We start from the raw sequence: 16,504 nt of genomic DNA, 5'->3' as shown, positions 1-16,504 counted from the left end.
TTGAAGGAGTTTGAGGACTTTGGGATATCCCATGTCTACAAGAAGGCAAATAAGGTGGCAAATAAGTTGGCCAACTTGGGAGGAAATGTCCCTTTTGGGAACCAGAATGATATTTTTGAAGATTTTAGGCTTATAAAATTTGATTAAGGATGGTGTGTTTTAAGTGGCATTATGTCCATCTGCCTCCTTTTTGATGGAGCATTTTCCAATGATTATCCCCCTGTTACCAAGGACACTCATGAGCAAGTAATCCTCTATGCGTGACAAAGGATCTGCACTCATTAAGATCTCGAAGTGTGGGCTTCCAAATCTTTCGTGGGAGAGTTTTAAAGTGTAATGTTCCCATTATAAAATGAATCATTTTATCAAACTATTGTAACAAACCGATTGATTTAATGTATCTCAAACCCATTTTATATTTAAGCTATATTTAAGCTATTTTATATTTTAGTTGTGTCGTCGTCGGCTATCTTTGTACACCCTCGGAAAGCTGTCCCTAACAGGTATTTAAGCACGACGTGTAGGTTGTCTTTAGGTATGCAATTTGAATTTTTTCCTATATTGCGAATTCCTGTTGGGATTCTCTATTGTTCGCCATTTCGGAAGTGAAAGATCTTCCCCATTTGGTCATTTCAATTTTGGTGGGAATCAACCCTCACCCTATTCTGTCGCCTGTAATACTGTGCTCGGATCTAGCAATTCGGAGCACCATCTTTTGGCATATATTGAAGGAATTATTCGTATTCAAATTATTACTTGTGTTTTGTAAGAACGTGTTTGCATTCATTGTTGTACCGTGTGACATCCAGACATTCCCGTGCGGCTTCCTCTTGGTTTGTACAGCCATAGTGAACATAGCATATGGCCATCTTTCCTGTTTGGTAGTATTGTACAGCATCATCATACCCATACGGCCATTTTGTACAGCCCTCCCAATCTCCTGTCTTGCTTTACGCATAGTCACTATACGGCTAAACCGTACGGCCCTTTCCTTCTCATCGTACGGGCCATCCCTCTCCACCGTACAGTCATTTCCATTTGCCATACCTCCTCAAACTTCCCTAGCACACCATACGACCATCCAGATTCCAATGTGTGACTAGTAATACCCATCGTACGGCCTTGTATTTACCCTCCCCTTTTAGCCCATACAGTCTTCCAGTCTACCCATCCATACAACCATTCTTGTTTCTGTAGCTCGTTCAGTTTGGGGTTATTTGGAACACTACAATGGTATCAAAGCATCGATCCTGCCAGCCTGTGGGCAATGAATGAGAGTTTATAGCCAGAAGAGAAGGACGCATTTCGTTGATAGAATGGCTACTAAACCAGAACCAACAACTGTCAAACTCATGGCACTACTAAGAGAACTTGCAAAGAATCAAGCACAGATCACCGATACTGAGCAACTCATGGAAGAGACTCTCAAGAAGTTGGCAAACAATAAAATATCTAGGGAACAAAATGGTCATAGCACGAACTCAGTATCGGGTAAAACAAACCCTCATCCAACACGCTCTCGACCTTCTCTACCCTCTTTTCAGGCACCACACAGAGCGAAACAACCAACCTTTGAAAAGATGCAAGAACAACTGAGAGAAGATTGGAAGAATGCGAATTTTGAGAAGGATATATCCTACAAAGATTACACAGATCTGAGAATGAGATATTCGAGAGGCAAAAACCGAGGATACTTTTAACGATGATCTCAAAAGAAAGTTGAGTAAAGTAAATATGTCTCCATTTGACAGATCTGGATCCATATCTACGCAAGCGTGGGTAATGAAGGCTGATAGTTACTTCCAACTGAATCCTATGCCAGAAGAAGCAATCAAATTTGTGGCCCTACACTTGGAGGGAGTAACGCATGAATAGTGGCATCATGGCACCATCACACTGGGGCATGATCAAATAAATACTTACACAGAATTCACTGAGAGATTGATAGATCGATTTGATGGTAAAGATCTAGAGCTCAATTTCAAAGATTTGGCACTGCTGAGGCAAACTAGATTGGTCGACCAGTACATTGAGAAATTTTAGAAACTCTCTGTTTTGGTCACAAACATTTCGGAAAGAAGACGGATAGTACTCTTCATGGACGAACTAACAAAACCACTAAAAGGTCGGGTAAAAGGGTTCAATCCTGCCACCCTGTCGGAGGCTATTAAGAAGGCATGGAGTACGGCATCATCATCGATGTCATCCTCTCAAAGTTATTCACACCACAAACCGCCAGCGTTTCCGAGAGACAAAGATAATAAACCTCCACCCAGGAAGCTATCATTAGACGAAGCTACCAGACAAGAACTCCAAAGAAAGAAATTATGTTTCAACTGCAAGGGACCATGGGAGCCTAGCCACAGATGCTTCAGAAAAGGAAAAATACACTACATTGAGGTTATGTCCGATGATGAGGATGAACAAGAGGAAACGCTCGCCGAAGAAAACCAACATCATGACGACACCGACATGGTTAATTTGACCCATACGAAAAGAATTGCAGCTTTGGTACAGCACGAAGGAACTATTGCCCTAGCTAGTAGCCCAAGGTGCACAGTTTCCATGTATGGGGTACCCTTCAAGGACAAAGGGTTACGATGATGCTGGATAGCGGAGCCACTCTAAATTTCATAAATTCATCTCTGGTGAAGCGAAGAGGTCTACCTACTGAGACACACATAGGATTTTAAGTCAAGGTTGCCGGAGGGACTCTTCTGCCCTACACACACCTTGTTCCTCAGCTAAGTATCACAATGGCGAATCACACGGTGACCAAGGATTTCTTCATAGTGGACCTTGATGACATAGAGGTTATTCTAGGCATACAGTGGATGGAGACACTTGATGAAAACACTCAGAGTTTCAAATAGACGGATTTCACTTTCATTGTCGATGGAAAGAAGGTTATTCTCCGTGAAATGGCAAATGAACGTCCGAAGGAAGTTTCTGCGTGTCAGATGGAGCCAATTTTTCAGCGTGATAACGTTGCTTAGGCCGCACATTGTTTTGTTTCAACAGAACCTATAAAGGGGCAACGAACACCTCCAGGATGACAATCTCTAGAAGATTTTGAGCAACCACGATAAAGTTTTTATAGACATTCCTACCGGCATACCACCGCATCGAGGGTTTGAACATACAATCGAGTTGGAAGCAGGAGCCAAACCAGTCATAACTACACCATACCGTCATCCCAAGAAGTTCAAAGATGAGATTGAAAAGACGATTCAGGAACTGCTAGAGAATGGATGGATCCGTCCCAGTTCTAGCCTTTTCGCGTCATCTGTGGTATTGGTCAAAAAGAAGGACGGGACGATGTGCATGTGTGTGGACTACCATGTGTCGAACAAAAAACAATAAAGAATAGCTATCCCATTCCAAGGATAGATGAGTTGTTGGATGAATTGCATGGCACAGTCTATTTTTCGAAAATAGATCTCTATTCCGGATACCATAAGATCCGCATGAGGGAGGAAGACATAGAAAAGACGACCTTTCGTTGCCACTACAAACATTATGAGTTTCTGGTCATGCCATTCGGATTGACAAATGCACCTACTACATTCCAATCATGCATAAATCGCATTTTCAACAAACAATTGCATAAGTACTTATTGGTATTTTTTGATGATCTTATTTATAGCAGGACATGGGAGGAGCATTTGAAGCATCTGGGTAAAGTCCTAAGAATCATGGAGGAGCAGTCTTTGTTCGCCAAGCAATCCAAGTGTGAATTCGGTATGACAAAAATATCGTACCTGGGGCATGTTGTGAGTAAATACGGAGTTCAAGTTCATCAGGAGAAGATTCAGGCTATCCTTGATTGGCCTCCCCCAAAATCACTCACGGATTTGCGAGGATTTTTCAAACTGTGCAATTATTACCGGAGGTTTGTTAATGGATTCTCTCAACTCAGCACACCCTTAACAAATCTGACAAGGAAGGGGTCCTTCCAGTGGAATGAAAGGGCACAACTCACTTTTGATAAGCTGAAAAAGGCAATGAGCACTTGTCCCATACTTGCATTACCTGATTTCACTCAACTGTTCATTTTGGAGTGCAACGCGTCCGGAGAAGGCATTGGCGCGGTACTAATGCAAGATAGACACCCCATAGCTTATGAGAGCAGGAAGTTTACGCAGACAAAATGCCTATATTCCATCTACGACAAAGAGATGTTGGCCATTGTACATGCACTAACCAAGTTCTAGCAGTATCTGGTAAGTGCCAAGTTTGTCGTCCATACGGATCACAACAGTTTGAGATACTTTCTAGAGCAACGAGACTTGAACGAGAGGCAACAAAAATGGGTAAGCAAGGTTCAGGCTTTTGATTTTGACATTGAATATGTGAAAGGGAAGAACAATGTGATTGTAGATGCCTTGTCCAAGAAACCCGCCATTTGCTCACTAAACCAGATTTCAGCTGACTGGAAGGCACATCTGTTGGTGGAATATTCTAAAAACATATTTGTCTGTAAGTTAATGGATGGCAACACCCAAGATGATACGTACAGAGTGGTGGATGACATCATCTACTATAAGAATCAGATATTTTTAGTGTCGAAATCCAAATTGAAGTAGAAAATCTTGAAGTACACGACTCACCCTTGGCAGGACACCTAGGTTTCCTCAAAACTTACAAAAGTCTCCAGGAGAGGTTTTCACGGAAAGTACTAAAAGGGGACGTGTTGCAATATGTGAGAGTGTATGGTCTGCCAACAGAACAAATCCGAACATAGTCTACTTATCGGGTTACTACAACCTCTGCCAATTCCAAAACATAAGTGGAAAAGCATGTCGATGGATTTCATAATGAGGCTTCCCAAGGTGAATGGAAAGGATTGTATTTTCATGGTGGTCGACAGATTGACAAAGTACGCACATTTCTTCACCATCCCCTCATATCTTCAGGCCGTACAAGTTGTCGATCTGTTTTTTAGAGAAGTCTTTCGTCTGCACGAGTTACCCCGAAACATTGTCAATGATTGGGATGAGGAATTCATCAATATCTTCTAGACTGAACTGTTTCGGATGGCAGGGACAGAATTGTCACCAAGTACTAGTTACCACCTGCAAACAGACAAACAAACAGAGATTGTGAACAAATGGCTTGAAGGTTACCTTCAGAACTGCTTTTTAGCACAACAATGAGCATGGGTCAAATGGATACATCTAGGGGAATATTGCTACAATACCACGTACCACATGTCCATCGAAATGGCACCATTCAAAGCTCTGTATGGGTAGGAACCTCTTTCCTTCATCGACACAGTTCTAGGTGATAGTCGTGCACCAAGGGCGAAGGACTGGCTTCAAGAGGGACAGGACATACTGAGATGCTTAAAGGAAAACCTACAGTAGGCACAAAACCAACAAAACATGTACGCCAACAGACATAGAATAGAGAGAAGTTTCGAAGTAGGGGATTTGGTCTATCTTTGGCTCCAACCATATCAACAATCCTCATTGAAGGAAAAGGGAAAAGAAAAATTGAGGCCATGATTTTATGGCCCCTATCATGTAGTTTGTCACGTTGGTGAAGTCACGTATGAGCTGGAACTTCCGAAGGGAAGCCATATTCATAATGTCTTCCATGTCTTATGCCTGAAGAAGGCCGTAGGGCAGAGCATCACAGTTGCCATAGATCTTCCACCACTCAATGAAGAAGGAAAGCTCATATTGGAACCAGCCGAGATCATCGAAGTACGTGAGAAGACTCTACAAAACCGCACGGTGAAGGAATATCTGGTGCGTTGGAAACACTTGCCATTGGACGATGCAACGTGGGAGGGCGAGCACATTCTCTAGCACCTGGCATTGCATTTGCTTGAGGTCAAGCAAAATTTGGGACGAGAGGACTATAATGTTCCCATTTTAAAATGAATCATTTTATCAAACTATTGTAATGGGCCGATTGATTTAATGTATCTCAGACCCATTTTTATTTTGTGTCCGTAGCTGTGTCGTTGTCGGCTATCTTTGTACACCCTCGGAAAGTTGTCCCCGACAGGTATTTAAGCACAGCGTGTAGGTTGTCTTTAGGTATGCAATTTGGATTATTATTTTTCTGTACTGTGAATTCCTGTTGGGATTCTTTGTTGTTCGCCATTTCAGAAGTGAAAGATCTTTCCTATTTGGTCATCTCGATTTCGATGGGAATCGACCCTCGCCCTATTCTATCGCCTGTAATATTGCGCTCGGATCTAGTAAATCGGAGCACCATCTTTCAACATATATTGAAGGAATTATCCATATTCAAATTATTACTTGTGTTTTGTAAGAACGCGTTTGCATTCATTGTTGTACCGTGTGACATCCAAACATTCTCGTATGGCTTCCTCTTGGTTTGTACGGCCATAGTGAACATAGCGTACAACCATCTTTCGTGTTTGGTAGTACCGTACGGCATCATCATACCCATATGGCCATTCTATACGGCCCTCCCAATCTCCTGTCTTGCTTCACGCATAGTCACCGTATGGCTAAACCATACAACCCTTCCCTTCTCACCGTACAGGCCATTCCTCTCCACCGTATGGCCACTTCCATTCACCATACCTCCTCACACTTCCCTAGCACATCGTATGGCCATCCAGATTCCAGCATACGGCCAGTAATACCCATTGTGTGGCCTTGTATTTACCCTACCCTTTTAGTCCATACGGCCTTCCTCTCTACCCATTCGTACGACCATTCTGGTTTCTACAGCTCATTCTTGGGGTTATTTGGAACACTACATAAAGCAGGGAGGGGTCTCCTTTTTTGCAAGAAATTTAGCAGAGTTTTCAGCGATGGAGGCCAACTTTGCATTGGAGTCAGACAATCAAACCCAGGCATACGAAGGGAAGATCATAGTGTAGCGTCTGAAGAATTTATTTCTCATTGAAGACCAAGAATTCATGAGCATACAGCGAATGGAAGTGGTCGTATGGTGGAGAGGAATGGCCTGTACGGTGAGAAGGAAGGGTCATACGATTTAGCTGTACTGTGACTATGCGTGAAGCAAGACAGGAGATTGGGAGGATCGTAAAAATGGTTGTGTGGGTATGATGATGTCATACGGTCCTACCAAATAGGAAAGACGGCATCATGGAGATGTTTGGCCTGGAATATTTAGACTACTGCTGGAGGAGAAGGTCCAATTTGGACATCGTGTCCCTCTTCATGGCCCTGGCACTATTAGTCAAAGAGATAAAAAAGGAATTACGTAGGGTTATTGTGTGGCTTGACCCGAAATGGCTGCTCGAAGTAGACGAGGTCATTGATAGAGCCGAGCTGGGTGTAGCGTTGGAAATGGGGCAAGAACCGTGGAGGCTGATTGGAGGTGGAGATTCCTCGATGCAACCTTTGGTTGTGTGGTCGTCTGCAACTCCCCAAGAGGAACACACACTAAAAGCGGCCGAAGGATGGAGGAAGGTGGTTAATTTTCTACAAGAAAAGATATGGGTATTGGATGATCGGAAGAAGGGTTTTATGTAGACAACACCAAGGAAAAGCGTGCGACCACCTGGAAAACTATTGCGATATCAGTTGTACAAGGAAAGACATGATGCTACTGGGGAGTCCACGCGAGCAAGAATGTGGGTCGATGTTTCTCTAGCAGGGGAGGCAAGAACGAAAGAATCTGGTAGGAAGCGGTGATCAATGGACAATGACCTCTGCATCCAAAATTTCACCAAGGCGGAGGTCGCAACATGGTTCAAGAATTGAGTGGGCAGTGTTTTTTGGATGACTGGTTGCTTCCCCAATATGTGTGTTTACTTAATGTAATGGGATGGATTAAGTTGTCGGTATTAATGCCTTTTGTCTTTAGTATGCAATAACGTTTTTGTTAATGGGGGCTTTTATGAGGACTTTTATAGTGTCCACTTAACACTATGACACGCTATTGTAAGGATCGTCTTCATAATTAATACAAAAAAATGTTACCTATCAAAAAAAAAAGATCTTTACCTAATAAGAATTATAAGGATAGACTTTATAATAAATAAAACATATTATTTTGAATATATCTCTTATTATTCAGCCCCTATAATTTTCGATTTTAAGGCTCCTCTTTAATCGATGGTTTTGAAAGGAATTTAGTTTTCTTTTGTTTACCCCTATGAAACTCCACGTTAGCTCCCTCTTTTACATTTTAAGTTTAAGGATGAATGTGAATTAAATATTGAATGGCCCTAAATGCTTGTGAATTCCACCTAACTTGCCAGTGGACGAAGTGTATCAAATGTCTCCCTTAATGTCCATTCCTCCTTTTCTTCTTGTATTTGCAACTTTTACTTTATGTCTTCCTTGTTTTCTTCTATCTTTTTGTGGGAAGAACTTGTTCCACGTCATCTCTCCTCTTATTTTTCTTTTCCAATATAATTTTCCTAATTTCCTTTTTTCCCCTTTCAGCCATCGCTTTTACGGTTATTTTATAGGGAGCATCCTTGTTCGGCACAATCGATGCTCCTCTTGACAGGTGGACTGACACTTTAATAAGGTGAGTTACTACACTTATCAAATTGTTGAGTTCATTAATTTAATATATGATTATTGATTCTTATATTCCCCTTTGTTTATAATGATAAGGTGACAATAATATTTAGTCATTGGATCTATATTAATTGACTTATTTATTTAGTAATAGTTATATATATAATAATTAGTTAGTTGTTATGTATATTTTTTATAGGAATATATTCAACTACAATTAGGAATATTGATTGTGATTAAATTCCATACTTAAGGGGGTATTACAGCATTGTAATGTCCCCACTTCTGCAGTCGTTTCTGAATGAAATTAACCTACAAAATTTGTCAGCGAAACTATTAAAATTATAAGGTTTAATATTTATAAATTCCCTTGCATCTACAAAAGTCTCAATAAATTACTTCAAACTAGGCTTTCTAACCCTCTGGGAGGATCCCCTGTGTTCTTGGAGAACGACCACCCTCAATTATTCTACCCTCTGCTTGAGCTACTATTCAAGTCAGGCTTTATAATCCTCTAGGAGGACCCCTTGTGTTCTCCTAGAACAACCCTTGCTTAGTTAACCATCATTCTTGAAGATCCTCTCATTTGCTTAACAAATCCACTAATTTCCCTTGAATAGATTCATATTACATTAAATGTTAATCAATGTTATTCATACATTTAGAATATCTACATTTATTATTATATCTATTTATCTCTATTATGAATCCTAATTGTGGTCCTACGAGTTCTATATTTAAATTATATAGACTAAATTAATATCAATACTATTCCTTTCGAAAGGGGATAGTGACCCTAGTGCCTACTACTTTCTATAAACTAAACCTTCCTATATTTCTCCCAACCATGCGTTGACATACATACCTACTCACCTATAGGTGACGTGGGCACCTAACTTGCTATGCAGTGCACTCTATGAGGTCACTGTCCTCCTTTACTGATCGCCTACTTTGGACTTCACCAAATATACCGCGATGTTCTTTGTCCTCGGTCCTATCACCTTGCGTGGAGTTGCGTGGAGTTGTGGCGAGGTATATGTGATCTACGTGGCTTCCTTGTTCAGGTTTGATCCTTTTGAGAACCTTGTACTTGTCTTGATCTAGCCCACCTTATTTGCTCCATTTCTTCTTTTTGTATATGATCTGTCCCCATATGTTTGGCATTAACTATGTGCGAGCAGGGAGTATATTTAAGATGGGTCGCAACTTTCAAGTTCATTCAATTAGATATTACAAAATTAAAATGTCTACTATTATTATTAATGAATGTTTCTATAGCTTCTCATTTACTATCAATTTAATGATATTATTTATTATCGATGCTACTTATATTAATTAATATTATCCTTTAATATTATTAATTAATGAGACTATACCATATTATGGATTAGTGTTCAATAGATTGATCAATATCTATATTAATTTATCCGTAGTCTATATAATATACACGTTTTAAATATTAAATTTGAATTAAGAATTTGGGCCTATGACAGTCCACCCTTCCCAAATTTGCTTGTCCTCAAGCAAATGGCTTTCTCTTACTTAATAGAGCATTGATCTTATATACTATTTCATAATGATGCCCTTAAATTTGTCAAATTGCAAGCTCTTGTTCATCGATCTTTGTCCGTTTTATAGGAATTTCATCACCACAAGTTTCTCCTATCTTGTTCATTCATCCCCTCTTACATTGATGAGCATGACTCCATGGTTCCTTACATTTGAAACATAGGTTTTTCTTTAGTAGCTCCTCCCATTCCTGACATCGGTGTCCCTCATTCCATGGTCCCTGACATATATAACATGGTCTTCAAACCTTGATGAAAAGCCCTAGTTATACATGAAATAACAGTTATTTTAATTTAAATTAGCCCTACTTATAGCCCACAGCGATTTGAATTTTACAAATAGAATGATGCATCTGTTTAGGTCTTCAAATTGTAGAGGTGAATGTAGTTTATCCTTAACAGAAAAAAACTTAGATTACCCTAGTTCTATGCTTTGCTGACATTAACCTAAATTAAGGCGTGCATTTCTATGGATACTAGATTTTCAACTAATGACCACCTCCTACATTTTGGGGACAAATAACTCGTACTGCCAATCTAAGAATATATATTATACATTCTGCCTTCTGGACATATAATTGACCAACTCTAGCCAAAGCATCCAAATCTCCTAAACAGGATGCTACTTCCATTGATGTATCCAATATTCCACAGTAGCAAAAAACTGCTCTTGAAAAAAATGCCATGTTTTTACATTCTTTTAGGTCCACTGTATCAAATTGCCCTTTTTAAGCGTAAATTATAGTGTGCAGGTTAGAGTCTGGCGACCTATACAGTTCATGTTTTAGTCCTTGGAATATACACTCAATGCAAGAACTTTCTTGTTTCCAAAGAAATAACTCAAACATATTTCACCTTATTTTCAACTGCTCACATGTTGTTTACAAACATGGCTAGCGTCATTCATTATGTTTTATTGAATTTTGTAATTGTTTCCAATATAAATAATAGTTTATCTTTTAATAAAGGTCTGCATAAATGATGGCTAAAACGCAAATTTGATTCGTTCTTAACAGAAAAACTTAAATTTACCCTTATCGAAAGGTGTGATCTAAGTTTCCTAGATAGCAAGCTGATTTCACAGAGTTACTTAAATTTCAACGTTCTACTCAGTTGATGTTTCCAATTCAATACAAACACAATTTGACCAAATCTGATGCAAATGGAGCCAGTAACTAAAGAATCCAAAATTAGCGTGTTCTCTGCTAGCCTATTAGTGGTTATATTTACACCGAATCTAGACAAACATTAATCCAAATTTCCAATAATCTAAACTCGGCTCATTATTACAATATAGAGTTTCCCTGAATTTGAAGAACATTCATCCATATTTCGTAAGTAGTTAACTCATTGTGAAATATGATAATTCGGATTTACCCCAATTCTGCCCATTATTTTACCTTTTCTTATGATAAATGCTTCATAGAGACCTCTCTACTCAATAATAAACCACCTCTTACGATAAAAGTCGGATAAAGACCTTACTCAAAACAACATTGATCTTAATTTCCTACAGACCACTGCCTATTGGAGCCTCGAGATTTAATTCAACCTTCTAGCATATTTGACTGAAACTATCAACGTTTCCATAGGAACAAGCAATGCAATGCTATTTCCAATCAAATACCATATAAATGGAGCCTGGTCATTTATTCTATCTCGAGATAAAAATTGCTCAAAACTTCCAGAAGTGCCCAAAATTTATTATAATTTACCCTAGGTCTAGCCGAAATACTTCTACGGACGTTCTCAAACTTGCTTGAGACCTCTTCTGTTGAGAACGAATTTGTCCAGGGTAGCTCCACTTTTGACAGAACAAATAACAAAAATCAATGGCTCCTAATATGCTAATAATCCTACTCTATTCATATCAAGAGTAGTTTAGATTCGTCCTAACTATAGCCAAAATTGTCCGAAGTTTCACGCCAGACCAAAAAGCAGTTAACACTTCGCCTAAAATTTGTTTATCATAAAAATCATACCGTCCGACGCGGCTCCAAATCACGCTGTTTCGGTTCATGCTCTTCCGGTCGTTCTTCCGTAGTTGTGGAAGCAGAGCTCTTGCCAGGTCCTTTATCGTCATGCTCTTCGCCATCACTACTGTAGCACCTAAGCCTGTTTATACTTTGTCTATCTCTGAAAACTCCTCTGAAATAAACAGAGCCATATCTCATACGCAAATTCTTATAGATTCTCTTGCCATTGGGAGCAGCTGTGGCGTGAATTGATACAGTTTTGAATCGCTCCCTTAAACTGTAGGGCACCTTCCCTTGCAAGGCAGAGCTGAGAGCTAGGGTTTCGGGAGAAGGTGGTGCAGTGGCTATTAGCAGTGATATCATTGTTGTTGTTGTTGGTTTAGTTTAGCGATGAATTGAAATGAAGCATTTTCTGAGCATTTGCCATTGTCGTTGTGATATTTGCAAATCAAATGTGAGTGGCCAGATAACAGGCTATTACAGATAAACCGTCCAATCCAACGTGGACATATCCTAGTCGTGCATAAGTGAACGATATTCGATTAGAATATTCTTGTCATTACAGAGATGACCATCAAGAACACGAGGTCTAATAAAGATAGAATAGAATATTATATTTTCAACGTTCATAAACTAAATATAGGCAATCTAGGTATTTTTCCAATAGAATATTGTATTTTCAACGTTCATAAACTAAATATAGGCAATTTAGGTATTTTCTTAAAGCAAGAGTCAATTATTCTTTCTCCTTTTTAAGAATTTGATAATGAATTTTTTTATGATGAGATTGTAATATTGTTATTAAATTTAATGTGTAATTTTTAAATATGTTAAAAGCATTGGTTCACAAGAATTAATTTTTAAGAGAATAAATGGACCATTTAGTATTCATTGTATTTAGGTGATATTTAGAGGTGTGAAGAAGCAAAGTTTTTTCTATAGGTCCTCCATCTCAATATTGCTTCTAAATGAAAATTTCTTTGTATTTTGAAAGAATGATTTTGCACTATTCAATTTGATGATGAATTCTTTATTTATCTTTTATTATTTAATTTAGCAGTGAACTTTTTCTAGGCCATCTCCTCTCCCACAGGAGAGATTCAATAACCTCTTAACTGAGTTTAATAGATAGGGGCAATCAATAGGTCAAGTGGTATTTCTCACTCTAGATTTTAAAGTGAAGACTTGCAAAATTTTGTGTATTTGTAAAAATATTTTTTTAAAATTGTCTAAAATTCAAAATTTGCACATTGTTTTTGTTATTTGTTGTTGAAATTTATCTTATAAATCAAAGGTTGAGTTCTATAATAATTAAATTATTGTAAATTTCTTACATTTATTTTTTATTTCTATCTTTTTTTAATTTTATTTACATCCTTTCAATTTTAAATATTTATTTTTTAAGATTAAAAAGTATATGTTGAGCATATGTATATGGAATTCAATCATTTCAACTAATAAGCTCTTATGCATATTTGGTGGATACTATAGATGTTAGGCTGATTTGATATATGATGGGGTTGTCTAAAATAAAAATAGTGATAGGAATCATAAAGAAATTACAAATGTGAAAGAAAGTGTAGTAATTATAATGTAACAAAGACTATGACTAATGATAATTACAATGATCATGAATAAGTGTAACATGTTTGTTAGATTTAATTACTGTGTAATATCATCTTCCTCTATAATAATTATTAATATTATTAAATGTCTAGCCAACTTTTGCATTTTTAAGTTCATTTTTTTATGTCAAGGAAATTGTCCCACCTCATTTCTAGTCAGTTGATTTGAATATATTTAAATGATTAAACATTTTTCTCGCGTTGATTTGTTTGGTTCAAGATTATGGCATTAATATTAGACTAACTAGCACTTGGATTAATGCAAGGTAAATGTAGAAAAGTATCTTACCCTTTAACATTTTTAGGGAGAATATTATCCAAGAGAGGAATGTAGATGGAAATGACATCGAAGATGAACTATGATTATGTTAATGTGCATACATGTTGTGCTTCTCTCCCTTGAACCATGATCTGCACATTCTAACACTAGCCTATTTCTACATCCCAACAGGCTAACATGCTTGCACAAGGGATGGCATGGGATAAAAAAAATATGTTTTTATGTTCTTATTCTATTTGATGTTAGTCCCCTATTACGAGCCCATGAACAATGCTCATGCATTTTGTCTTTTGTCCAATTTCCTAATAAATTAGGATTTCCTCTATATGTTATGAAATGTATTGTTAAAGAACGCAAAGTAAACTAAGCATTCAACAAAATAAAACAAAGAAACATATGCAATAAGACAAATAAAGCTTGCAAAGGGAATGAAAATTGAAAAAGAACTCTCCAAAGCCCTCTTGATGTTTGGATATGTCCAAGATGGAGGATGTGTGTTCAATTGTTCTTCAAGCTTGAAGTGTTTGGATTGTAATCAAATATGGGGGTGAGTGAAGGATTCAACAATGGAAGCATGGATGGATTTTGCCATTATAATGGTATTTTGTTAGTTTTTGAGCTCTCAAAATAGCATCATAAGTTTGCATATGAAGGTCATATTTTTTATGAGAGGGAAAGGACCCAATTTATAGGCCAGGGGGTAGTGAAATAGGTGGCTAGGATGTGGGATGAGAGGTTTGATGAGGGAGGGTCAGATGGATTGTGCTTGTTTGGATCCAATCAAGGAGTGACACTCGTCACAAGGAGGGTGTGTGTGAGAGGATGGGACACTTTGAGGGAATTTGACCATTTTGGGGAATGTGAGGGGACAAGGTGGAGTTATGAGGGGTGTGGGCTTGTAAGAGGCATTTAGTGCATTTGGGTGAGGATGTGAGGGATGTGACATGAGGGGAGACTTTGGTTTGGGTGATTTCTTAAGTTGTGCTTAAAGTTGTGCAAATGATTAAAAAGGGTTTAGGCTTAGTTTAGAGGATGGATTAAGAGGCAAGTGGCATGTTAGAGGAAGGCAAGTGGGATGATTTAATTAAGTGGGATTAATTAGGAAAATGGAGAATTAGTATGGGTGAAGAGGTGGATAAGATTGAGCTCTTGGATTAGGATTTGGCTAAGGACTAGGTTCATGGTTTTGGGGGATTTATTTGATTTAAATATTTTATTAAATCAAAAAAGGGAAAATGAGATTAAATTAGATAGGTTAATGCATTTATCCAATTTACTAGAGGAATGAGGATTAAATTGATAATTTAGACTATGGGTCGTCATTTGATTTTATCAATTTGGACTATAATTAATTAAATGAATCAAATAACTAGGGGATGGTGATTAATTAATTAAATATTAAATAATTAATCAATAATGTCCTAGAAGATGACTAAATAAGATTACATTAATGATGTAATCAGATTTAGGTGTCTACATTTTGCCCTTTTTTGACATAGTGTTGTGACATTATTTCAAATAAGTTTGAACATAAATAATATGAAGAAGATTTTTAAAGAAACAAAGTTGCCCTAGTCTCAAGAAAAGAAGGAAGAGACAACACTGTGTGAACTATGTGATGCCCCCTCAAGAAGGAGGTGGGGAGAGAAGATGAGGCTCGACGACTTCTTGAAAAGGTACAACAAGACGGGGCGATTAGGAAAACATAGACAGGCTAAAGGAGGGGTAAAATTGTGATCAATTTGCAAAAATAACAAGGCCAGGGTGAAAGGGGGTCAATCAAGGAGAGGACAAGGAAGGGGGGCACCACACAGGGCCTATAAGAGTATCTAGGAGGGCCAGGAAGAGCTAATTGCTGACATATTGTGATTTTTGAGCTCTAGGTGACAGGACATAATGGCTTCATAGGGACAATCAAAGCATCGAGCAGACGTGGTACAGTGTGTTGGGCATGATGGGCACCAAACTGATCAGTAGGCTCAAAAACCCTACATTTGTGATTTTACATTTTTGTGTTATAGCATTCCTTAGATTGCAAAAATGCATTCCAATGGCCATGGGTCTAGCAAGAATGTTGAACAGATCTATAGGAATGCAATCCCACAAAAAGGCCAAGGATAGAAGGTCAAACAGGAGTCTGAAAAATCTTTCACAGAAAGTGAACTTGGATGAATATTACATAGGATAGCACATCTTCTAGCAAGAAAGAAGTCTTTATAGTGGGAATGCAATCCCACTGGGTAAGAGTTGTCAAAATAATGTAGTAATGTTGGGTTAAGGATTTATCATACGAATGCAATCCCGCTTGTGGGAACACATTGAAAAAAGGATAAAGGGTAGTTGGGTGGGCAAAGTGTTTTGTGGATATAGAATTGATATGGGCTTTTTTGGTTGTGAATGTAGTGGTAATTAGATATTTTGGTGTTGCAGGAGTAGCACACCACAATACTATGAGTAGGAGTGAAATTTGGTCTAGTGGAGTGGGTGAGGATTGATGTGTTAGGGCTTGGATACCTAGTGAGATTGCCACATACACTCCTTTACAACGATGATCATAACACTGTGCGAGCAA

General features: G+C 38.3%; 1 protein-coding gene across 1 annotated transcript in view; it reads right to left on the bottom strand.

The window, feature by feature from the left end:
- The window catches only part of EGY1 (Peptidase M50 family protein), a 192,880-nt gene extending 180,397 nt beyond the window's left edge, over window positions 1-12,483 (bottom strand). Inside the window, exon 1 of the mRNA XM_089822253.1 lies at window positions 12,034-12,483. Coding sequence (XP_089678379.1) covers window positions 12,034-12,390 — 357 coding nt within the window. The 5' untranslated portion in view covers window positions 12,391-12,483. The remainder of the gene's footprint in view (window positions 1-12,033) is intronic.
- Window positions 12,484-16,504: the final 4,021 nt, after the last annotated feature.

Source organism: Cupressus sempervirens, chromosome 3 (genome assembly GCF_028749045.1).
Source record: "Cupressus sempervirens isolate cs-2001-9-10 chromosome 3, ASM2874904v1, whole genome shotgun sequence".
Lineage (NCBI taxonomy): Eukaryota > Viridiplantae > Streptophyta > Pinopsida > Cupressales > Cupressaceae > Cupressus > Cupressus sempervirens.
Note: the sequence above shows the minus strand (reverse complement) of the source record. Positions and strands in the feature narration are given on the sequence as shown.